At 54.1% G+C, this 24,907-nt stretch overlaps 3 protein-coding genes across 6 annotated transcripts; 1 reads left to right on the forward strand and 2 right to left on the reverse strand.

Annotated features, from left to right (window-relative positions):
• Positions 1–687: 687 nt before the first annotated feature.
• DERL2 (derlin 2) lies at positions 688–11,304 on the reverse strand. Of its 2 annotated transcripts, none has more exons than XM_019413747.2 (7): positions 11,029–11,304; positions 10,134–10,196; positions 8,107–8,180; positions 6,953–7,046; positions 5,307–5,502; positions 4,992–5,082; positions 688–1,189 (listed from the first exon to the last, which is right to left on the reverse strand). In XM_019413747.2, the coding sequence occupies exons 1-7, from the start codon at positions 11,119–11,121 to the stop codon at positions 1,084–1,086; spliced, it is 717 nt and encodes a 238-aa protein (XP_019269292.1). In that variant the 5' UTR covers positions 11,122–11,304; the 3' UTR covers positions 688–1,083. The 2 variants fall into 2 exon arrangements, with proteins under 2 accessions (XP_019269292.1, XP_019269291.1); XM_019413746.2 differs by having other exon boundaries at positions 10,134–10,199; positions 11,029–11,302.
• Positions 11,305–11,538: 234 nt separating this feature from the next.
• On the forward strand, positions 11,539–17,076 carry MIS12 (MIS12 kinetochore complex component). 3 transcript variants are annotated; one of them, XM_019413749.2, is made up of 2 exons: positions 11,539–11,612; positions 15,345–17,076. In XM_019413749.2, exon 2 carries the CDS (start codon positions 15,385–15,387, stop codon positions 16,003–16,005), a length of 621 nt encoding a protein of 206 aa, XP_019269294.1. In that variant the 5' UTR covers positions 11,539–11,612; positions 15,345–15,384; the 3' UTR covers positions 16,006–17,076. The 3 variants fall into 3 exon arrangements, with proteins under 3 accessions (XP_019269294.1, XP_019269295.1, XP_053749263.1); XM_019413750.2 differs by lacking the exon at positions 11,539–11,612 and adding an exon at positions 11,823–11,930; XM_053893288.1 differs by lacking the exon at positions 11,539–11,612 and adding an exon at positions 11,870–12,051.
• A 3,540-nt stretch (positions 17,077–20,616) lies between these two features.
• LOC109246031 (basic proline-rich protein) lies at positions 20,617–24,360 on the reverse strand. The gene is given in 3 exon segments (XM_019413751.2): positions 20,617–21,084; positions 23,386–23,964; positions 23,967–24,360. Coding segments are annotated over 2 exon segments (567 nt in total). The 5' UTR covers positions 24,334–24,360; the 3' UTR covers positions 20,617–21,084; positions 23,386–23,764.
• Positions 24,361–24,907: the final 547 nt, after the last annotated feature.

Genomic DNA, 24,907 nt, shown 5'->3' on the forward strand with positions numbered 1-24,907 from the left:
CAAACCCGCTGGGACCCAGGGAGACGAATGTTCTGGACAGTTTTTATGCAATCACAGGCATTAAGTCTCTGCTCCTCTGGACCCTGACTGATTTCTACCTGATTGTGACGGTCAACCAGATGCATGGCTCCGAAAAGCTTCTCAGCTTTTCCTGAAACAGAACGACAGAGTTAACCAGCCGGAGACCCGTGGACCCCTGCCTGATGGGCACCTGTTCATCTGCCTCCACAGTCAACATTCCAGGCCTCAGAGAGCTCTTCCTGTTGTTTTCCAAAAGGGTGGCTGTGACCGGTCCTGGCCCGGCTGTTTCTTGATGGAGAGACTCAAGCGGAGAAAATACGACGCCACACGAGCCCGCAGCCGGCCCTCCTGCCACCAGATTCCCGCTGCTACGAGAACCGCCCCCCCCCCCACCCTCTCTTTTCTCCGCTCATCTGACCACTTGCAGTTTCGCAAAACCCAGACGGAGAACGAACTGTCTGCACGGAACCCGATCTTCCCGCTGGAGCCACGTCGTGCACGAGGACCACGGACGCCGGCCACGGCGCGCCCGCCACACGCGTCCCACGTTGAGACGGAATCCCGGCGAACGCCGCGCCGACCCCGGAGGCGCCCGGGAGGAGCCCGGGCCTGCACGAGCACCTCGCGATTCAGCGGATCGCACACAAAAGCTCGGATTCAGCGAGAGCGAGACGGAATTCAGTTTTATTTTGTCCTCTCTGAAACCTCCATTTACCCCACGGCCTCGTCTGTCAGAGAGGAGGAGGAGGGGAAGCTGAGCCCACACCACACGGCTCCGGCCTCCCGCACCTGCTCGCGAGCGGCGGCGGCGGCGGCGGCTTTGTGTCTCCAGTTGTTTGGCTCCGGGGGTCGCGCTTTCGGGGCCGGCGTGGCGAGAAGCCGCGGGCCGACCGCCCCCGGCGCCCGCCGGGTTCACTACTGTACCATTCCATAAAGTGCTTCTGGAGTCGAGCTCTGCCAAGCCGCCAAGCGTCCACGCTTTTGCAACACAAAGGATAAAACGACCCCCGCGGGTGTGTCACCGAGTCCTTCCCAGCCGGTCCCGTTAGCGGCGCTGCCGCTCTAACCGCCGAGGCGCTGGCCCTCGCCCCACGCGAAGCCTCCGGGCCGCTCTTCGGGTAGCGGATTGTAATTTGGATCCTCATCTGGCGTATCGAAAATAGCCTTCCTGAAAGGCAACGGGGGTCGTTTAGTCCCAGAGTCCCGGCAGCTCCCGTCCCGCGGGGCCTCCGCCAACGGACAAACATCTCCGCCCGCCAAGCACACACTTCTCACGCCGTGGGAGTTTTCACGATTATTTCACGTTTACGTTAACTTTTACTTCCCGGACCCTTTTTTTTTTTTTTTTTTAATTTTTTAAATGTTTTATTTATTTTTGAGACAGAGAGAGACAGAGCATGAGCAGGGAAGAGGCAGACAGAGAGGGAGACACAGAATCCGAAGCAGGCTCCAGGCTCCGAGCTGTCAGCACGGAGCCCGACGTGGGGCTCGAACCCACGAACCTTGAGATCGTGACCTGAGCGGAAGTCAGACGCTTAACCGACTGAGCCACCCAAGCACGCTTTTTTTTTTTTTTTTTTAACTACAAACGCAATAAATGCTAACTATAAAGAAAACAAGAAGTATATATAAATATCCTAAATCTCCAGAATCGTGGTTAATGTTCTCATTACTCTTACAGAGCTTTCGTACGTACGCTTTTACGAAAATTAGGCCACACTATGTACCTCGTAACCTGATTTTCACTAAGTTTATTATGAATGTCTCCCCACCACCAAGGTACCACCCAGTATCCAGTGATGGACAGACAGACAGACAAAATCACAGAGGAATGTTATTCAGCCTTAAAAAGAAAGGAAATTCTGACACCTGCTACGATGTGGATGAACCCGGAGGATGTGGTGTTCCGTGAAACAAGCCTGTCACAAGGGACAAATGGTGCACGCACCCACGCATACAAGGAACCCGCGGCCCAGGTCATGATCTCGAGGTTTGTGCGTTCGAGCCCCGCGTCGGGCTCTGTGCCGACAACTAAGAATCTGGATCCTGCTTCGGATTCTGTGTCTCTCTCTACGCCCATCCCTTGCTCACGCTCTGTATCTCTCTTTCTCTCTCTCAAAAATAAATATTCATTAAAAAAATTAAAAAAAAAAAAAGAACTAACCATTAAAGCAGCATCCACTATTTACATTCATATTTCTGATTACACTTACCCCACAGTTGACAAAATTAGAAATGTATCTGGAAACTTCTGTTTTAAATTGGGGTCAGAAAAAAGCATCTATATTTCAATGTGAGCTTCTTTAGTTCTTAAAAATTAACAAAAAAAGAGAATAATTCTTACAAATTAACAATAAAAGCAAACACCCAGCAGTAGAAAAATACAGGGCTAAAAAGGCCATTCAAGAAACCCAAATGGCCAATAAACATGAAAAGGTTTGCTTTCCTGATGAAAAGGAAGCATGTTAAAAGCCGAGACACTTTTACTTTCCGAACGTTAACAGGACAGAGTAGGTGTCCACGCAAGGAAGAGGAACCATGGTGGCCCAGGGCGACACGGGGATTTCAGGAACATCCTGGCACAGGGAGTCGAAATTCCAACCGGGGCGTGCACGCACGGAGGGGCCGGTACAGGGTGGCAAAGCCTGAGTTGGGTCAAGAGGACGTTCCCCGTGAGACAGAGGCCACCACGGGGGGCCGAGGCAGAGCAGGATGAACAAGGCGTCCACGTGGGGGGTGAGGGGCACAGCGATGCAAGACTGGTTACGTGTGGGGTTCACTAAATAGTCAATACATTCACGATAATAGGAGTCGGGTTCAGGGCGCCTGGGTGGCTCAGTCGGTTGGTTGGGCGTCTGACTTCGGTTCAGGTCACGATCTCACGATTCGTGGGTTTGAGCCCCGCATCGGGCTCTGTGCTGTCAGTGCAGAGCCCGCTTTGGAACTTCTGTCTCCCTCTCTCCCCCTCCCAAAAATACACTTAAAAAGGGGAAAAAAAAAAAAAAAGGACAGCTCCTCACCGTCCATGTGAATAGGGAACCACGGAAAAGACCGGTACGTTCACAGGGCGGAACACCAGGCGGCAGAAGAAGGAACTGACTCCCGATACGTGCAACGATGGAGGTCAATGTCAAACACGTTCGAGTGAGCGAAAGCGGCCTCACACAAAGGGGTAAGTGCACACACACCGTGCTGACACCACTCCTGAAGCCGCGGGGTGCGGAGCTGACCCCTGTGCCCCGTCCCCGCTCACGTGCACACGTGCTCTCTCTCTAATAAGTAAACGTTTAAGAACATCATAAAAACACGGCCACCTTACAGCTGTCCACCTAAGAAAAGGCAAGTCCGATACTCCCACGTTCGACACGGCTGTGGGGAAACGGAAGCTTTGCCCTGCCGACGGACACGGAGACTCGCATCCGTTCTGGATGGCGACTCAACACCAAACAAATGGGAACGCATCCTTGGAAAACGACCGCGGATGTGAGCCACGCCAAGCGCGGGAGGGAAAAGCAACCACTAATGTCGCCGTCTATCCACAGGGATGCAAAGGAAACCATGCCGCCTGTGGACCACACGCTATCACGCGGTTGTTAGTTCTGTAGGACGTTCGTGATGGGAAAATGAGGACGACTTATTACACTGAAAAGGTTACGAAACGGCATTTTTAAAAAGTGCAGACAGTTAAAGACTGAAGAATATGTATCACAACGTCAACCATGACAGCCAGGGTTATGGCTGAGTGGTAGGACTACGTAGGACTTGACTGTTTTGCTTAACTGTTCTACAACCAACGTTTTATACACACACACACACACACACACACACATATGGCTTTTTTTGAGACAGAGAAGGTGCAAGTGAGTGAGGGGCAGAGAGAGGGAGAGAGAAGTTGGGCTCACTCAAAGCAGGGCTTGAACCCACAAACGGTGAGATCATGACCTGAGCCCAAGTCAAATGCTTAACTAACTGAGCCACCCAGGCACCCCCAACATCTTCTGATTAAAAATTCACATTTTACTCCTCAGGTGGACCCTTTTATTTTATTTTATTTTATTTTATTAAAAAAAATTTTTTTAACGTTTATTACTGAGAGACAGAGAGACACAGAGCGTGAGCAGGTGAGGGGTAGAGAGAGGGGGAGACACAGAATCCGAAGCAGCTCCAGGCCCTGAGCTGTCAGCACAGGGCCCGACGCGGGGCTAGAACCCACGGACCGTGAGGTCATGACCTGAGCCGAAGTCGGACGCTTAACCAACTGAGCCCCCCAGGCGCCCCTCAGGTGGCCCCTTTTAAATGCCATATGTCTCAAGGACACAACTTTCTGGAGTAGAAAAAGGTCTTACAAATCAAAGCTCTATTCTCAGGAGAGGAAAGTGCAAAACACAGGAGGACTTTTGTTTTTGAGATTTCTTTCAGGTCGTCTCTACACCCCACATAGGGCTCAAACTCATGATCCCGATATCAGGAGTCGCACACTCCCCCAACTGAGCCGGCCGGGCACCCCCAACGGGGGACTGTGTTAATGTCACACAGATGATCGGCGGAACAGCCTGCACTGGGGTTGCAGTCCGGCTTGCTCCTTCTCTCTCTACTCATCTTACTTTCTGGAAGGCCAGAAATACCACCCCTAGAAACTTCCTTGTGGCCAGTTTTGCCCACTTTGCCACCTCCCCCCCGTAAGCCCAGACAGTAGCTGTCCCAGACACCAGCGGGCCCCCCCTCGGCACAGGAGGTGCGGGTGGCCATCGGCACGCCACTCTCGGGCCGTCCCGAGCCTGCTGACCTCGCTCCTGCCCACCTCGGGCACCACCTCTGGCCCGATCGACACGCTCTTCAGCCGCAGCCAGGGGCTCAATCTGCAAATACTTACTGTCCTTAGGACCTCCGGGAGCCCCCCAAGAACACAGATCGCGGACCCCGCACCGGTTTCTCTGCAAGCAACACGCAACCCAGTGGCGAATACTCACAAGACAGATGGCGTTTTCAGAATTCTGATTCCACCAGGCTGATTGGGAAATACGTCTTCCAAGAAAAAGTAGATGTGTCCAACCGCGATGCCTAGAATCCCCGAGAAAGGAAGAATGAGGGGAGGACCCCCGACAGACCGCACGCGTTTTAGGAAACGTCGACACGATTAATAAGCGCTAAAAAACTAAATACTGCTGGGGGGGGGGGGGGGTCTTGGAGCGCATGACCCTAACACGGTCCCGTACGAGCGAGGGCCGGACCGCAGACGCGAGAAAGGGCGGCTACGGAGGGCACGAAGTAGTGGCGAGACTCACCCAGGAGGTCCACGATGACAGAGTTCCCCAACAACAGCGAGAAGCCCATGAGCACCCACGGCAGGAAGGGGGCCTGGAAGTTGAGAAGGCCGAAGAAGTTCATGCGGACGTACGGGTTCCTTCGGCTCCACACGTACACGAGCATTATGGTGAAGGCCTGGCCCAGGAAAACCAGACTCACGAACAGCCCAAAGAGCTAGCACACGGCGTCAAGGAAAAGGTCAGCGTCAGAAGCGTGACAGGGAAGGCTGAGCGCCAGGACAGAGAGCTGTGCTCTAACGGGTCTGCGTCACGGAGCTCCAACGGTACTTACGCCTCTCGAGGGGGGAGAAAAAAAAAGCCTGAAAACAATTACCCAGAGCGACCAGGCAAAAATCTGCGCGGGCCAAAACTCCTCCAGGGTAGCTGCTTCCAGTTACTATTCTGTGTCCATGAAGTTCTCCGCTGTTTGGAAAATATATTAGTTCCTTGGTCAATAATTACATGAAATTTCGCTCGCCATCAGCACCTTTATGAGGTGAGTAGAGCCAACTGGGGCCAAAACCACCTTGTCAGACAGGATGGCGTTCTGTTATACCCGTGACAATAGTCTTTTGTTTTTTGTTTTTTTAATAACAATTTATCGCAATGCCTGGGGGGCTCAGTCGGTTGAGGATCTGACTTCAGCCCAGGTCACGATCTCACGGTTCATGAGTTTGAGCTCCACATGGGGCTCTCTGCTGACAGCAGAGAGCCTGCTTCAGATTCTCTGTCCCCTCCTCTCTATGCCCCTCCCCTGCTTGTGCTCTGTCTCAAAAATAAACAAACATTAGGGGCGCCTGGGTGGCTCAGTCGGTTAGGCGTCTGACTTCGGCTCAGGTCATCGTCTTCTCGTTTGTGGGTTCAAGCCCCGCATTGGGCTCTGTGCTGACAGCTCAGAGCCTGGAGCCTGCTTCGGACTCTGTGTCTCCCCCTCTCTCTGCCCCTTCCCCGCTCATGCTCTGTCTCTGTCTCTCAAGAATAAACGTTAAAAAACTCAAAAAAATAAATAAATAAAAACAATAAACAAACATTAGGGGCGCCTGGGTGGCTTAGTCGGTTAAGCGTCTGACTTCGACTCAGGTCATGATCTCGTGGCCTGTGAGTTCGAGCCCCACGTCGGGCTCTGTGTTGGCAACTTGGAGCCCGGAGCCTGCTTTGCATTCTGTCTTCCTCCCTCTCTCTGCCCCTCCCCGCCTCACACTCTGTCTCTCTCCTTCAAAAATAAATAAACGTTTAAATTTTTTAAATTAGAAATAAACCTTAAAAAATAATAATAATTTATCAGTTTGGGTGCTATCCAAATAAATGTCTTGGCAACTTAGCTTAAATATACACACGTCGACAAGAATACAGCTAACGCACTTAATCGTAACCCACCTGGGTTAAAAGTTCCCCCGACTGGCTCACGGGAGAAAAGCATCCTGTCCAACCTGTAGGCTCAGAGAGCGGTCACAGAAAGCACACTGTAAAACAGATAGTGGGACCCTGAGGCTAAAGTCTGGAGGTCTGCCTTTATCTGTTGGTTCAGCTTATCTAGTGAGTTGTTAGGACAGGCGGAGAGCTTGAGGAAGACAGAGGGTGTCCTTCAATGTTTCCCTGTATTTGCTCTACTTGTTGAAGGATACAGTCATTAAGAATCCACCAAAAAGGAACATAAATACAAAATCTGCCGTTCGGCCTCGGAAAGAGCCTTCTTCTAGCATTCGACAGTAACGGTATCTTAGGGTTCCAAGTTAAGAAAATGTTAAGTGCACAGACGTGAAGAAAGTAAAATTTAGCGTATCCCTTCAGTCCACGTGGGCTCCGTGCTATCTGTACCCAGCCACGGCTTCGCTTCTGTAGGGATGTTCACGAGGGGCAGCGTGTTTCCCTCTCCACCAGGCCTTTCAGGCGGGCCAAGGCCGGCCGCGCATTTTTCACACGCTGCTTGCGACTGGGGAGCGAGGCCCGACGCTGCACAAACCCCCTGTTCCAATCAGTCCCGTCCTTCCCGCGCTTGGCTGTGCCACAATGGGCACAAGCCTTGCGTTTTCACCACCTGATGGAAGAAGTGCCCGGCGAGAAGGCCTGTGTGATAATCTACTCTTTCAGGCCAGGCAGATGCAGCATTTCTGTACCTTAATCCAAGAAGAGACGTTATGATGGAAAAATTAATTATCAGCCACTTAGAACGATAGATCCCACCCTAGGGCAGGGACCCCGTCACCCCTACAAGGCCCTCTGTCTCCTACAGGTGAGATGAGCTCTAACTCCCCTCTCGACCCAGAGGGCCCCCACGGAGAAGGGAGGCCCTGCTCAGGGGCCCCAGTTACCATCTGAGCACAGAAGGCCTTGTCCTCTCTTTCAACAACCAGATCGTGGCAGGCCGGGCAGACGCAGGGCACGGTCTTTTCAGCCAGCAGGGCTGGCGACCAACGCCCAGGGACACCTCATGTTAGCCCTTCCTCCCGAACCCACTCCCGAACCTGTAGCAAACCCTGGCAGTTACCAGTGCATCTGGGTGCCTCGCCTACACCACCTCTCCTCCCCCTCGATCTGATCTGTAAGTGACCGATGGGCAGAAGGGGAATCACTTATGGTTAAATACCTCCCCTCGGAACAGGGACCGACAGACACCCTCAAAACATGACTTTCTGACCAGCTACTCTGTGTACCCCTGATCCAGGACCCAGAAGTTACAGCTAAGGTGGTAACAAAAATAACAACATTAATAGCTTTAACTTGTTTTCCCTAGGTAAACCTACAGTTTTCATGCTAACCCCCACTTAATAAAGGATACAGAAAAATCATGTTAAATAAAAAATTGAATCCAACCGGACCAAAAAATAAGAAATTGGTGATTAGCCTCCATATCTGTTAAGAGAAAAAAATCAAGAGAAAAGATTAAGTAAAATATACCAGGAAACGTTTCCGTATTAAGACAAAAGAGATATCCTAGGATTGCAATGGTTGAAAGGCCACGAATAAGTGATGCCACCATCTGAGCCAAAGAGTGGGGCACACGCGATCTGACACAGGATTTTTGTGCTTCTAGCTGAATTCCTGGAAGGTACCACTTGCCCCTGAAATCTGTAGGGACAACAGGACAGAAAACTTGAGACTGTCATTGTCTTCTTAAAAAAAAAAAAAAAAAAAGCCCATACCATATGGTCAGGCAAATTATGGAAAAAGTTGGACGGAAAGACTACGTTAATCTGCAGAATAGAGAAGAGTGCTTTCATATGTGTTGGGTCCGACCAATAGCCTCGAGAGGCCGGAGAGAGACTCCAGAGATCTAAAATAAATCGCTGAGAAACGTTTCTGTATTAGTGAGAACCGTCCAGAGGAAAGAGTAATTCTAAAGCAAAGACTCCAGTTCCAGTTTGAGTAAACGGCCAACTCCCTACAAGTAAAAACCTAATGCTCTAATAATTGGAGTCTAATCGGCAGACACAAGGACACTAGCTTTCATGGTGGCCACCCTTTACTTTTCCCTACCCATCCACACCCACAATAAAGACGGCTACTCACAACGGGAGAGCGCTTCACATTTTAAAATGTTTTAACACGGTCTATGATCTCACGTGCGGCGACAGCTGGTGCGACCATCCCCGTGTCACACACGGGGACACGGAGACTCGGAGGGCTTTCAGATGGCTTGCCCAGGGGAGCTGGACCAGGGAGACTCTGAAGTCGGACCTGGAACCCCCGACCCCAAATGCAGATACACGGTGTCGTCAAGAGTTTAACCCCAGGCAAAACCAAGCCGAGCAAATGAACAGGAAGCATGCCTGGATGGAGCCACAGCTCCCAGCAAAGGCCAGGTGAGCAGTGAAGGATCAGTGAACGACGAAGGCAGGGACGGGAGTCCACGGGCCTGCTTCGCCCATCATTAAATTCTTAAGGATTGGAAACAAAGTTGAAATAGTTCCGTTCTGCACGCGAACTGCATCCAGGATCTCAGAGTCCCCAACTCAGCCAGGAGACAAGCATATAAGGAAGCACAAGTACAGAGCGAGAGGTGGAAATATTCACAGAGACCTATACACTAAACACCTGAGGGTTCACAGATATTTTTGTGATTATCATCTGATCCCTGGAAGACGGATCAATTTACTAAGAGAGGTGGGCTTCCGAAATGGACCACAGTGATGACCCCGAGGTGGCGAGTGGACAAAACAGGGCGTCCTGTGAGACCCTCCCTGGGAAGAGACCACCAGTCTACTCTCACACTACAATATTAACTCTGAGCCGGTAATTTCTAAATACAGGAACTGGACACATCAAATCAAAACCGTTCAGGGAACTTTGCAAATAAAATACAGATTCTTCGGGGTGCCTGGATGGCTCAGTCGGTTAAGTGTCCCCGACTTTGGCTCAGGTCATGATCTCACGGTTCGTGGGTTCGAGCCCCGCGTCGGGCTCTGTGCTGACAGCTCGGAGCCTGGAGCCTGCTTCCGATTCTGTGTCTCCCTCTCTCTCTGCCCCTCCCTTGCTTGCACTCGGTCTCTATCTCTCTCAAAAATAATAAACATTACAAATAAAAAAATTAAAAATACAGACTCTTCATTCCTGCCCTTGCAGATTCCGATTTTGGTACATGATGAGGTGCCTGAACATCTCTTCCAAGTTCTGTAGGTGATTCTGAAGCCCAGTCGGGGTGCAGAATCACTGCTTTATTGACCCCCCCACAGACAATAAGACTTAGAATCGAATGTTCCCGCCTAATTCTTTTCAGATAGCATATGGAAAGATTTGCTACTTAAAAGCACAAAAAGCAAGTTTAAAACACTGAAACGTTAACTGTGGTTGTGATGCACGACTTACTTGAAAGTGTTTAAAGATTAATTCAGGATTGAAGTACAACTGAAAAGGTGTGATCAATTCCAACTGCTGAAAGAGAAAGAAAGAGCTTCTTAAGGCAAATTGATCAAGAAACAAAACATCTACAACAAAAGAGGAGGAGGCCCAGGATTTCCAACTCCCAGGTGCTTTGGTTCCATCCGTTAAGGCTTTCTTAACGAGGGAGGAAGAGGCTGGTAAAAAATTCTGCTGCAGTGGCACAATTCTTTGTATCCCTCACACCTAACGCAAGAACACAACTGGGTTCCATGTTGCAGTAGTCGAGGCTGACATGAAGGCAAAGGTGGCAGGTAGTGACATCTCAGACACAGGGCACGTTAGAACACCTGGCCACCACCTGAAACCGCTGTGCGCAGCACTCAAAGAACCGAGACTGAAGACCCTGCCGCTGTGGGGGCCGGGTGCATAGCGACAACCCCTAGGTCCGGACTCCCGTTATTTCAAGACTTTCCCCTCTCGACAACTTCCACTTTTCTGTCTTCCACGTCTAAGTTTCTTCACCGAGCGGACCCTCTCGCCACCAGCCACCACGGAAGCACCTGCCCATCGCCTGAGCTCTGAGACTCGTTTTCCAGGGTGGGCGGCTCCCGGAGCCCCGACCTGTTACAGGTCCGGCCTTCCTGTCTCAGGAACTGACCAGCAGCCCTGATCCTCAACCCCTCGTGGAGCAGCACTCCCTCCTCGGGTCACTGGACAGGCGCCCCCGGGGTCATCCTGAACCCCAGAGTGAGCCCCGTACGCCTTCCGCCCACCCCCGAGACCAGCCCCTCTGGGCTTTCCCGAGGCCTAGACCCCAGTCTCCCGAGGCCCCGCACGCATCCAGCGCGGACGGCGAGAAGCGGGCGCTGCAGCTGCTCACCACAGCGGCGGTGGTGAGGACGCAGGCGGTGGTGTAGGCGCGGCTGACCGGTGGGATCTGCAGGTACTCCAGCCGGAGGCTCTGGTACGCCATCTTCCCCACCGCCGCCTGCCCCCCCACTTCCCCTTCCGCCAGTCAGCCCCGGCGGCGGGGCGGGGCCGGAGAGGTCTGCCGCCCAATCAGCGCCGCGCGCCCGGCCCGCCACCAATCGCCAGAGCGCTGAGGAAAGCGCGCCGGCCAACCGCGAGTTGCGGCTCCGCGGGGGCCCCGCCCAGCTGCCCCACCCACCAGCCCACCAACGTCGAGGAGAGGCGTGTCAGTCCCGGTTCCTTCCACCAATCCGCGCCGGCCACAGCTGGCTTTCCCGCCCGGCCCCTTCCCGGGTCTGAGCGAGGCGCGGCCCCGCGCGGCCGGCCAATCAGGCGCCCGACGGCGTCCCGCCCGGGCCCTCGTTCGCGGAGGCCGGAATCCGCCCGTTGCCGGGGAGCCCGCGGAGCCGCCTCTCCGCGGCAGCAGGCGGTGGTTCAAAGGCGGTGGCGGGGAGCCGGCGCGTGGTCGGTTTCGCCCCCCTCCCGCTCGCTCGGGTAAGGGCCGCGGGGCTGCGTCTCCTCCGGGGACCAGGGGGCAGGGACGGGGCCGCGCTCGGCACCGCCGCCGGGCGCCCGCCCGCCGGGCCGCGCGCCGCCTGCCCCGAGATCCCGGCATGCCGCGGGGCCCGGCGGGAGGGGGCTGCGCGCCGGAAGTGGTCCCCGCCCGGCGGGGTCGGGGCTGCGCGGCGGTCCCCGAGCGGCGGAGGCGAGGCGGGCGGACCGGAGGGAATCCCAGCCGTGGCGGCGGCTCGGAGCGGGTGCTGGGCCACGGCGCCCTTCCCTGAGGGGACGAAAACACCTCGGGGAAGGAAGGTTGCTGGGTTTGGTGGAAGAGAGTGGTCGGGTCCTGGCCGGCAAAGCGAGGAGCGTCACGGCGCGTTGGGGTGGCGGTCGGGAAGCAGTGACGGCTTCCGGAACGGGGAGTGAGCGGCAGGTGTGGTGGCGGATGACGAAGGGCCCGAGCGCAAGGCTGGGGAGGGTGGGCTGTCACGGGGTAGGAGTGGGTACCGCACGGGGAGAACCCCCCCCGGAGCGGGTCTGCACAGGCCGCTTTGCCCAACTTTACCAGCGATCAGAGAAATCCGCATTAAAATAGTCTCGCCTGGGGGCGCCTGGCTGGCTGGGTCCGGAGAGCGTGCGACTCTTCCTTTCCGGGAGGGGAGTTAGAGCCCCACGCCGGTGCAGAGAGGACTAAAGAATAAATAAATTAGCTTAAAAAAGTTAGTCTGCTCCCCGAGTACCACCCTCACGACCCTTTGGTAAAGCCGTGCTGAATGTATTGCTTGCCCTGGTGGGGGGGTGGGGGTGGGAACCCCTCCTCGGAGCTTTGGCAGTCGGTCTCTCAAAGGGATGACTGGCAAATTGGGAAAGTATTGAGAACCGCAGGGTTGGGTTAAGGTGGATCTTTCCGCCTGGGGGCTTGATCGGGATTGGGTCAGGATCCTGCCCTAACCGCCTAGCATTGGTGGAAACAGCAGAGGCGAGGGTTTCAGAGAATCTCATGGTGCAGATTATTGAGGTTTCCCGTTGAAGAGTTGATCCATCTTTTGGGGGGTTCATACTGCACAGTCAAGCCGTTTGAATAGTGAAAATATTCTGGTCTCCCAGGATAGTAAAGTCACGCTAATGTAAACAGTAAGGTGGGGGTGGGGAGAGTGTAGGTAGTTTCAGCCCTCAGCGCCCAGGCTGTGTGTGGGGTACGTACTTTTGGTTTTCACAAAGCCACACTCTAAAACATTTGGGTGCCTGGGGCGTCTGGTAAACGTCGGACTCTTGATTTCAGTTCAGATCATGATCCCAGGGTTCGTGAGATCGAGCCCCGTGTAGGACTCTGTGCTGAGTGTGGCGCCTGCTTGGGATTCTCTCTCTCCCTCTCTGCTCCCTCCCCCTCCCTCTCAAAAAGTAATAAGAAATAAACAATGTTACACCTACCAGATTGGCAGAAATTAGGATGTTGGATAGTGTCAGGTGTTGGTGAAGACATGAGAAATGTTCTCGGACTGCGAGGGGGGTGTGTCAGTCAGCCTGAACTGCCACCTCTGCCCCTCCCCCGGAGTTCTGGAGAACATTTTGGCGGTATTTAGTGGCATCACGCATGAGTAAGCTGCGTGGCCCGGCAACTACTTGCCTGTGTAAATAGCCTGCAGGTCCCGGGGGAGACATTACAGGAGGGTGTTCCTTACACGGTTAGTTCTGGAAGCAAGGTGCTGAGAGCGGAGTGGGCACGTCCAGTGTGGTTCACGCGTGTGATAGAGTCGGTGGAAAACTTCGTCGGAACGCGGAGTGTGATGACGTGGCGTGGCTGCAGACGTGAAAACGTAGCGCGCGTGTGTATACAAAACCACGTGTCAGGAATATCTGACACCTAGCAGATCAATGACAGGGGGACTGAAAAAGACGTACGTTAAAACACTAGAGCAGGTTCCTATGGGAGCTGAAAGACGGGAGAATCCAGTAAGGAAGGACCAAAAAGTGCCGTGAAATAGGAAATACTCCGTATGCACGTCCGAGGTCCTTAGCCGGGAAGACAGCTGTTGGGGGAGGTCACGGGATGAAGGCCGTTGCAAGCCGTGTCCAAAGAGCTTGAACTTGATCTGAAGGGAGGCGTTGGGGAGCGCGAGGAAATGGAAATCCTGCCAAGCCACAGTCCTCTCTACAGACGTGGGTGCACATGTCCAGGTCACCGTGTGTCGTCTGTGGGTGGGGTTACAAAGGCAGAAAGAAATTCTGCCCACTTTATTTTTATTTTTTTTAATTTTTTAATGTTTTATTTGTTTTTGAGAGAGAGAGAGCGATTGCGAGCGGGGGAGGGGCAGAGGGAGAGGGAGACACAGAATCCGAAGCAGGCTCCAGGCTCCGAGCTGTCAGCACAGAGCCCGACGTTGGGCTCGAACTCACGAACCCTGAGATCATGAGCTGAGCCGAGTTGGACGCTTAACCGACTGAACCACCCAAGCGCCCCAGAAATTCTGCCCACTTTAGGCAGCCCACCAGTTGAACACGATTTAGCCGTCATATAACACGAATTCTCGAGATTAACGATGGCTTCTCTTCCTGTAAAAAAATTGGCCTGCACCATTTTTTAAATTTATTTATTTAAAAAAATTTTTTTAACATTTTAATTTTATTTTTTGAGAGACAGAGACAGAGTGCTAGTTGGGGAGGGGCAGAGAGAGAGGGAGACACAGAATCCCAAGCAGGCTCCAGGCTCTGAGCCGTCGGCACAGAGCCCGACGCGGGGCTGGAAGCCACAGGCCGTGAGATCATGACCTCATCCGAAGTCGGGTGCTTAAGCGACTGAGCCACCCAGGAGCCTGTGGCCTGCACCATTTGCTTCAAATTGTTTCATGAAGGTTCTCCCGCATTCACCTGGTGGTTGAGCTGGCCGTTTGTTTGAACTGACTGCCTTTATCTGAAGGAATGATGAGGCCACTCCCGTTTCTAGAATAAGCGTAGTGTACAGCTCTGAAAAGGGTGCCTTGGTTAAATCCCCGCAGTGCTGGGGCGGGGGGAGGGGGTCTGAGTGCTATTTTCCTAGATGTTTACACTCGAAAGGAATGACCCCCAGACCCTTGAAAAATCAGGTCGTGGTTGTAAAGATGACAGGAGGCTCGGTCAGCGGCAGCTGGGGCTTTCAGATGGCTGGGTTCGTAGGGTGGCGGGTGCGGGGCGGGGGGAGGTTGAGGACATCGGCAGGGGTGTGGTTGGAGGGCTGGGTGGCAGAGCCTAAGTGCAGTGGGTGGACCGAGCAAGGAAGCAGGTCTCAGCACTGAGGGCCTTGAAGGCTGTGGTGTCATTTGATTACGGGAAGAGAGGAGTTGGAGAATGGCATGTGAGGTCATGGTCAGTATGTGGGAGCAGCTGGGGAGGGGTTACCAATAGCGGCGGCCAGGTGAGAAAAGGGACGAAAACCGTCAAAACCCAAGAAACGGAGTCTTAGGTCATCCGTCCAAATGTGAATGTCGCCCTGGATGGTAACAGTTCAGGAGACTGAGCCCCAGCCCAGAGCCCTGGCTAATGAGGTGGGGGGGGGGGCGGGAAGAGCCTCCAGGAGGCCCGGTTTGTATCCTGTCGAGGATGAGCAGGCCGCATCAGGGCGCACAGACTCCTTAGGTTTTGTCGGCTTCTTCCTTTTGCTTGCTTGCTCACCGCTGTCTGTCATACAATCTGCTCCTTTCGTCAGATGATTGCTTGTCCAAATGGATTTTCTCCTGTTGACATTTGCAGATTTCTCACCGTGGAAATTAACACAGCAGAGGTAGCCAAGATGTCTGTGGATCCAATGGCCTACGAGGCCCAGTTCTTTGGGTTTACGCCGCAGACGTGCATGCTTCGGACCTACATCGCGTTTCAGGACTACCTGTTCGAGGTGACGCAGGCCGTGGAGCAGGTTATCCTGAGGAAGCTGGACGGCATCCCGGGCTGCGAGATCAGCCCCGTCCAGATTCGTAAATGCACGGAGAAGTTTCTTGGCTTCATGAAAGGACGATTTGACAGCCTCTTTGGCAAAATGGAGCAGCTGTTTTTACAGTTGGTTTTGCGTATCCCCCCAAACGTCTTGCTTCCGGAGGATAAAGCCCAGGAGATGCACCCTTGTGGTGAGAAAGAATTCCAGCTTCTCCAGAGAGAAATTGAAGAGTTGCAGGAGAGATACAAGACTGAAGCACGCGCCCAGCAGGCCCTGCTCGCAGAACTGGAGGAACAGAAGATTGTTCAGGCCAAACTCAGACAGACACTGGCTTTGTTTGACGAGCTTGAGAATGCTGGCAGAGATCAGGGGACCAGTGATTTTAGGGAGAGCCTGGCGTTCCTGGTCCAGAACTCCAGGAAACTACAGAATATTAGGGACAGTGTGGAAAGGGAAGGCAAAAGACTGAAAGTATCTTAACTTCTAGGCAGTAACAGGACCCGTCAGTAGAGTCACAGAGGATTTATGTCAAGGATGAGTCTTACTCTAGTGAACCATACGTTTCTCCGCTTTGCTCTGTTCGCGCTCTCTTGTACTCCGCAGCCCCCTCTTTTTTGGCCTGCTCTCCTGAGGTGTCCCCACGCCCGCCTGGGCTGATCTCTGGAGCATCTGTCCGTCCCTCAGAGACTCTAGTAGGTGGGAAGGGTCCCTGGTTCAGTAACAGCTCACCGCGGGGCGCCACTGAGGAGGCAGAGCCGGCTTGGCCCGTCAGGGATGTTTCTAAACGTTCCGCCTTGGTCACGAGTCCTGTGTAACCTTGATCCTTTTGACTCACTCTTTGGATGCGATCAAGTGAGAAAAGGGTTAAGTGGGTGGCTTCCTTATTACCCAGCCACTGCCCCTGGAGAGAGCCAGCACAGACTGCCTGCCCGTGCCCGCCCCCGTGTCTTACGTGGGGAAGTTAGCCAAGGGACAGAAGCAAGCAGAAAACACACCCGTGATCTTTAGTAAAGAGGAAAGAAGCTGTTTTTGTTCCTAAAATAAATCCTTTCGTGATCAGGCTTTCAGTGACGGGAAACGGTTTGCTGTCTGGGAGCCCAGCCGTGGAAGACCGTGCGTGGACAAGGAACTGGCAGATCTCTCCGGAATAGAAAGGGAAGCCTGGAACGCAGCCAGTAGGAAGGTTTATATGAAATGACCGCTAGGTATTTATATCATTTTTTCTCACACTTCAGTTAGTTTTGGAATCTGCGCTGTGCCTAATATTTAATTATCTTATTTATTGACACTCCTAAGCATCAAATATTTAGTTCCCGCAGTGGGAAATTTTAGCTGTGTCTTGTGCTTAAATTTAGTGGAGTCTAATACTTTTCTTCTGTAACCCACGTACAATGTCCTGTCCCCAGAGAAAGAGGATAAATAGTGCTGCTTGCCTGCCACGTCTTCCTAAAGAACAGGGTTTGGAGTTTCTCCTTTATATAGAAGAGGAACTCAGGGCATTAATATTTGCAATTAAATATTCATAGATTAAAGATGCCTGTGTTTACCTGGGATATGTGTATTATCAAAGATCCTGTACATTAAATGCATATATTTTAAAGGCTTTGGTTTTTGATTTTTTGCTGTCTAGAATGTCATGATATATTTCCTTTTTCAGTATGACCTTCTACCCAAATGAAAATTTTCTATTTTTGCATTTGTAGCTTATTATTACTATTCTTTTCTAAGTAACCTCTATGTCCAACGTGGGGCTTGAACTCATGACCCCAAGGTCAAGAGTCGTGTGCTCCACTGACTGAGCCAGCCCGGTGCTTCATGCTTGTAGTTTGTTTAAAATCTCCTAGTATAGAGGGTTAGATGGTGATTCCCCCCAGAGGCATGTCCGTGTCCTGATTCCTGGGACCTGTGACTGTGCCTTATTCGGAAAAAGGGTCTTTAGCAGGAATAATCAAGGATCTGGCGATGAGGGGAGTGTCCTGAAATATCTGCACGGGGCCCCGAATCCAACGACCAGTGTGTTTATTAGAGAAAGGCCCCGGGGAGATTTGAGACGAGACGAGGAGGCAGTGTGACCGCAGAGGCAGGCGGGAGTGACGTGACCACAAGCCCGGGATGCTGGCAGCCACCGCCGGCTGGCAGAGGCAGGGACCAGAACCCCCACTAGAGCCTCCAGAGGGAGTGTGACCCCCTTGTTTTGGATTTCTGGCCTCCAGAACCGGAAGGGAGTGCGTTCCTGTTGTTTCAAGCCACTGGGTCTCTTACACGTTATGGTAGCCACGGGAAGCTAATACACCTAATTAAACCAGCATATTCATGCTCGGAAGGAGGGAGGCTGTTTATTGAGGAGACAGTGCCTGAAAGCTGGTGGTCCCATATATGCAGTAAGAGGGTTTGTCTGAATGCTGTTAAAATATAGACGTGACCTGGACAGAAGGGCGAAGTCCACGGCGTTTAGAACTCAGGAGTTCGTGTTAGGTTGAGTGAGTGCTTCGCAATTGGCCGCTCCTCATACCGTTTGCCAGGGTAGCGTCTCAGCAGGTGCAGTCACCCACCTGGCCCCATCATCCTCTAAGAATTCAATTCCTCCCCCAAAGAGTCAGAAGTAAATCAGGATAATAACCCACGCTTACCCACTCTGCTTCCCGGCCCCTCCCATCCAGCCTCCGTCTCCCCCAGTTCCCTGCTCCCCTCTACGCGAATCCCAACCTTTGGTTTCCTCGGACGCCTTCTCCCCTGCTTTCCTAGTACGCGTTCCCCCTCGGTGTCAGGCCCGTGCCCGCTGGGTACCCCCATCCTGCTGCCGCGGCACCAGGCAGCTGGTAGACAGTTGGGCGCGGTGTTAATGGAAAATAAAGAGCAGACATGGGTCCCGTTACAAGGTGGGGAACGGGTGGTAGAGTGTCCCCCGGATCGAGAAGGCTCTGAGACCAGAGAGCAGCAGGCGACCCCACACAGGTAACAGTTTCCTTCAGGGTAACTTACTGACGCGGGATCGGGCGGCCGACCATCCAGCTGCCCGGCTCTTCTCGGCCACGTCTGGCCCTCAGTCCGCAGACTTTTACAGAGCAAGGGACGTGCGGTAGGGCCTTGTGGTGAGGTCACAGGGTTCACGAGCACCTGATGTACAGCCAAACTTTGATCAGATCACGTGGCGCCACTCCCTGTACATCAGGAAGGGGAAAGACCGTTAATCCGTACCATTCACGGGAGGCCGAAACAGACCTCCCCCGATCCTGACCTGGGTGGGCGTTTCTAAGGTATGTGTATTAACCTCCACGGGGCCCGGGACACGTGGCCGCAAGAAGGGTCGTGGGGAGAACACGAGCAAGACGGAGGGATGTTCTCAGCGTGCCTCCTGACTACCGACCCTACATGAGGGGCGGCCAGGTAAGACGTTCCGCGCTCGGTTCCGGTGCGTGTGTGCCGGCACGGGATGGGGGGGGGTCCCCATACCATCAAGTAACTTTTGGACACCACCTGGGTCCCCTACAACTCAATTCTGACCGTATATACGCCGTGGTAACATCATATTCACCAGTCCAGCGAAGCTGCCCGCTCGTCAGACGCCAGCCACAAGCCCAGGTGGTTAGCCTCTGCTTCTGACCAACTGCCTGTCAATCGGTCACAGGTTCCCACGACCCCCTCCTTGGGTTCAATTTGCTCCAGTGGCTCTCGGAACCTGGGAGACCTTTTTACCGTTAGACAAACAGTTTATTACAAAGGACGTATGAATCAACAGCCAGATGGGGAGATATATAGGACGGGGTCCCAAACGAAGGAGTTTTTGTCCCCGTGGGGTTTGGGGCCAGTGTGGCGGCATGTGGGAGCTTTCCAAACCCCCTCCTTTGGGGTTTGTACTCAGGCTGCGTCACATACATCAATGGCCATTGGTGTTTGAGGTTGGACCCCTACCTCACACCATGTACAAAAGAGAACCCAAAATGGATCAAAGATCTAAATATAAACGCTACAACTATAAAAATGCTTGGAAGAAAACATAGGCTTAACTCTTCCTGAGCTTGAATTCGGCAGTCGTTTCTTAGGACACCAAAACACAAGGAGCAAAGGGAAAAAGATCAATGACATCATCAAGATTAAAGATAAAAAAAAAAAACCCTTTGATGGGGCACCTGGCTGGCTCACTGGGGGGAGTGAGTGACTCTCGATCTCGGGGTCGTGAGTTCGAGCTCCGTGTTGGGTATAGAGATTACTTAAAAATAAAAGATAAAAATCAAAGATTAAAACAACTTTTGTACTTCAAAGACATTGTCACGAAAGTTAAAAGGCAGTCCACAGCACGGGAGAAACATTTTGCAAATATACGACCCCGAGATCAAGGTCTTGTAGGGTTCACCTGCTGAGCCAGCCAGGGCCCCCAGCCGTTTTTTTTTTTTTTTTTTTTTTTTTTTTTTTTTGCATTTTTTCAACAGGCCCGATTTTATTTTATTTATTTATTTTTTTTAACGTTTTATTTTATTTTTGAGACAGAGAGAGACAGAGCATGAACGGGGGAGGGGCAGAGAGAGAGGGGGACACAGAATCAGAAGCAGGCTCCAGGCTCTGAGCCATCAGCCCAGAGCCCGACGCTGGGCTCAAACTCACGGACCGCGCGATCGTGACCTGAGCTGAAGTCAAACGCTTAACCGACTGAGCCACCCAGGTGCCCCAACAGGCCCAATTTTATAAAGGCGCAGAGGATCTGAAAAGATATTTCTTCAAAGAAGGTAGACTGGTAAACACAGGAAAAGATCGTCGACATCATTGCCATCAGGGAAATGCAAACCAAAACCATGATGAGATTCCACTTCATACACACTAAGGTTATGTCTTAAAAAAGGAAAAGGTTATCAGACGCTTGGGGGGCTCGGTCGGTTAAGTGTCTGACTCTTGATTTCGGCTCACGTCATGATCTCACGGTTCATGAGTTCGAGCCCCGCATTGGGCTCTGCACAGCAGTGCAGAGCCTGCTTGGGATTCTTTCTCCCTCTCTGCCCCTCCCCTATTTGTGCCATCTCTCTCTCTCTCTCTCTCTCCCTCTCTCTCTCAAAAATAAATAAAACCTTAAAAAAAAAAAGCTTTAGTTTGGCAAGGAAGTGGAGAGATTGGAACCCTCCTACAGTTCTGGCGAGAATGTAAAATAGTACAGCCACTTTGGGAAACAGTCTAGAAGTTTCTCGCACCGTTAAACAGGAAGTTACCCTACGACTCAGCAATCCCAACCTGAGCAAGATGAAAACACGTGTCCACACATACACAGAAAGTTGTGCCTGAATGCTCACAGCAGCTTTATTCATAGTAGCCAAAAAGTGGAAAACCACCCGAATGAACCCACCTAATGGACAAAATGCGGGGGGTCCGTACAGTGGGCTCTTGCTCAGCGATAGAAGGGAAGCGCGGATTCCCGCCGCATTGGGGGTGGGCTTCGAAAACACGCCGAGTGACAGACGCTGGTCACCAAGGGCCGCGCGCTGTACGATTCCGTTTGTACGAAATGTGCAGGACAGTCAGATCCCTAGAGACAGGAAGTCCATTCGTGGTTGCCTAGGGCTGGGGGGGCGGCTGGAGGGAGATGGGTGAGGGGTGCAGGGGTCATGAAATATCCTACTATTGAGTAGGAGGGTGGCTGCACAAATACACGAATATACTAAAAGCCATTGAACTGTACGTTGTATAACTTTTCTTTTTTTTTAAGTAGTCTTCATGCCCAGTGTGGAACCCAACGTGGGGCTTCAACTCAGGACCCTGAGATCAAGACCTGAGCTGCAGAGATCAAGAGTCAGACGCTTAACCAACTGAGTCACCCAGGCACCCCCAGTTGTACACTTTAAATGAATGGGTTCTGTGGTAGGTGAATTACATGTCAATTATGCTGGTAAAAATTACACTCCAGAAACAATGCCTGGGTTCATCTAGTTCCGTCACCGGTCTTGTGACCTGGGGCAAATCCCTTCACCTATGTCTCTTTCCTCATTTTGCAAAATGGAGAAATGAAAAGAAACGCCTCACGGGGCTGCGAGAATTCCAGCCATGGAAGACGTGAAACCCGTCAAACGGTAAGTTCGATTATTAACGAATTTAGCGAGCTCCAGGACAGTGAGACTTGTCCCTGTTTTGCTAATCACTGCCTCCTGTGCTAGACTCCCAGGAAAGAATGAGATGCGTAAAAACTTAATCCGTGTATTCTCCCAATTTGAGCTGCCGCTATCCCACGTGGCTAAGTTCCGATTGTCTCCCCCAACGCGAACGTCCTCGTGTCCCACGACATTCAGAAGCCACTGTCCGCTGTCTCCGTGTATCTCCCCACCCCTGACAGCCCAACACAGAACAGGACCAAGCTGCCCTAAATAGTCGTCTCTCCCGCCATCGTGTGTGATCTGCTGAGAGTCCGTTTACTGGACGTCTTGTCAGTTTTGCCTGCCCAGCCGCCATGGTCGTGGCGACTTGGATTTTCCTTCGGGAGACGATTTCTTTCCTATAGCGTGCTATTTTCCTGGGACTGCGTACTAAGTCATCTCTTCCGCCTTCCGGACAAAGGTGGGCACGCGACCCTAGCCGGTCACTGAGACTCTCTCTAGGATTTGATTCTTGAGCAACACGTTAAAAGGACCCCCCAAAATGGGTCCATTTGTTTTTACAGTTGAACCCTAAAGGCTGTCCATTAGTACTTGAGGGGAGAGGCTGGATATTTTGGACAAGGAAACCTCATATTGGAAGCCCAGAAACTGAGGGACAATTGGGAGCTCAAAACAGGGGAGCGGTAATTCAAATATCGTGGGGCATTTAAACCGTGTAAGAGGCAACGTGTCCGGGTCAGACACAAAGCGATCGCCGACAGTTCACGCGACCGTGTGAGAGTACTGGAATTTTAATATCGTTAGAAAATATGGGCCGAGGGGCGCCTGGGGGGCTCAGTCGGTTGAGCGTCCGACTTCAGCAGGCCCGCGGCGATCTGGGGTCATGGGCACACGGACATGGGAAGTGACAAGGTGCTGATGTCAGAGTGCACAGGGCTCGTGGAGACACAACCTGGGTGAATCGGAGGGGGGCAAAGTCTAGAGCTCAGTGCCGGGGAGGGGACGGTACTGGGGCAGAAGTATCTGGTAACGGAGGCAAGCAGGGAGTAAAGCTACAAGGGGACTGTCACAGGCCCGTTAGGGGACAGAACTGGACATGTCATGGGAAGCTGCTAGGGAGAGAGAGAGAGGCCTGTGTGGCTACTTAGTGGAGGGAGACGCCCCGTCTTGGCGGGATGACAGGTGTCTGGGAGGGGAGGTCGGGGCGCTGGGAGGGGTGTTGGGTGAAACCGGGGCAGCCTGGCACGGCGGCAGATGAATGGACAACTGAATACACAGGAGGCTGAAACAGGGATTTATTTCAGGGGAGGTGAGAGGAGCCTCAGACACATCCACGTGATGAGGCCGCGCAGGGGTGATGCCATTGAACGTCCATGAATAAAAGGACAAGGCAGATGCGCGAATAACCCACCCAGGTGGGTTTGGGGGTTAGGCCTTTTGGGTCTGGGATGGAAACCAGCTAGGAGTCCCGTCGTTTTCCCGCACGAATTCTTTCCAATGACAGACACCCCACGCCCTTGGCTCGGGGTCGGGATGAAGCCGCCGCGCACTCCCCAACCCCACAGAGCCCTCCCGCGCACCCCGGCCAGGGCCCCGGGAGGCTCATCTCGCGCAGGCCCCGGGGCCCACGCCGTTCACGACAGGGCGACAGCGTGGCCTCCTGCCAGGACAGCCTCTCCTGCTGGCGGTCTCGGCCCCGGCCGGCGGCCGCAGCAAAGCCTCAGGCAGGAGAGACGCACAGTCCGGGTCAGCACGCGGCGGGCCACCCGACAGCCGCCACACTCACCGTGTCCTGCGCTCCGGTCCAGCCCCAGCTCCGGGGCCCGGCTGGCGCTCCTGGGGGGCGGGCGATGCAGCATCACAGGGCTCGGCCCGGCCGGGTCAGGGCGCCCACCCTCCCTCCCCGCGGGGCCCGGCTGGTCCTTTAAGGAACCGAAGGTTGGGCTGGGCTCCCCGCGCGCGCTCCCACCCGCTGAAGGGTAGGGTCCCGGGCCGCACCCCGACACTCTGAACGCCGGGGGGGGGAGGGTGTGTGACTGTCCCCTCCCCCCATCTCAGCTGCAAACACCCTTCTTTCATCAGGGCAGAGGCTCTGGACGCGCCCGCGGACGCGCGGTCACACAGAGGCGGCGGCGAGCAGGGGACAAAGTAACAAGCGTGAGAAGCTAGAGGAGGGGATGCGGCGCGCGTCCCGGACACGAAAGGCCGCGCCCGTGGTCTCCCCGCCCGCGCCCGGGCCCTCGGGACGGCGGCAGGTGCACCGAGCTGAAGAAGCAGGAGGTGATGGAGAAGGCGATGGCCGCGTAGACTAAGACGGACAGGTGCGGGCAATGGTCCAGGCAGCAGCCCTCGTCCGGGGGAGGGGGGGGGCGCGCGTCTCGGCCCTGGGGGGCTGCCCCGCGCGGGCCCCCCGCGCCCTCCCGCCGGCGCGCCGACCAGCCCTCCTGCCCGCGGCCCACGCCGACCGGGGCGCGCGGGCCGCGGGGGGCTCTTCCGGGGGCGGCTCGTCGAACAGGCCCCCGGAGTCGGCGTCGGGGTCCGGGCGGGTCTGCGCGGGGTCCCGGGGCTCGTGCCGGAGGAGCGCGGCCGCCGTGGGCGCGGGGCGCGGGGGTCGCTGCGGACTCGGCCGCGCGCAGGGTCCGCCGGCGGAGGGGGCGGGGCCGCTGGGCTGCGCGCCTCTCCGGCTCCTCCCCGCGCCCGAGACCCGCCCCCCGCGTCCGCGGCGCGTTCCCATGGCAACCGGGGGGTTGGCGGGGGGAGAGCTGCGAGCGGGGACCACCCCCCCAGGGATGTGAGCAGGGGGCGCCTGGATCCCAGCTGCGCGCCGAGCTTCCCGGGGGGGGGGGGGGGGGGGGGGAGGGGCGTTGTCTTAAAAGAAACGATGTCTTCAGAGTCTTTCTGTTTTTTGTTTTTCTTAACCTAAATTTCCGTACATGAGGAAACGAATTCATCATCTTTGCAGAAAACGTGGAAGTTGGGAAGCGCCTTGCGCGAGTGCAGCCACGAAACAAAGCCTCGCGTCTTCCCAAGGCCCAGAGATGGATGGTGTTTCTCCTTCCTTCTTTCTTGCCCTCTCCCTACAGCGCCATCTGTATCTGCCTGTCCTGGGCTCTCGGAGGATTCGGAGCATTAGGAGCTAGGGCTTTCTCCATGCCCCCCCCCCCCAGTCAGGCCCCTCGGGGCACCCCCAGGCCCTCCTCTGGCTCCCACTCGTGTGTCACACGCTGCTGGGCCCCCCCGAGGTTCCAAGGCTGGCTGCGGTTGCCTTGTGGAATGTGGGCAGCACGGCCACTGGGCCTGGGTTGGGT

Source organism: Panthera pardus, unplaced genomic scaffold (genome assembly GCF_024362965.1).
Source record: "Panthera pardus isolate Hobbes unplaced genomic scaffold, ASM2436296v1 HiC_scaffold_3, whole genome shotgun sequence".
In the NCBI taxonomy this organism is placed as follows: domain Eukaryota; kingdom Metazoa; phylum Chordata; class Mammalia; order Carnivora; family Felidae; genus Panthera; species Panthera pardus.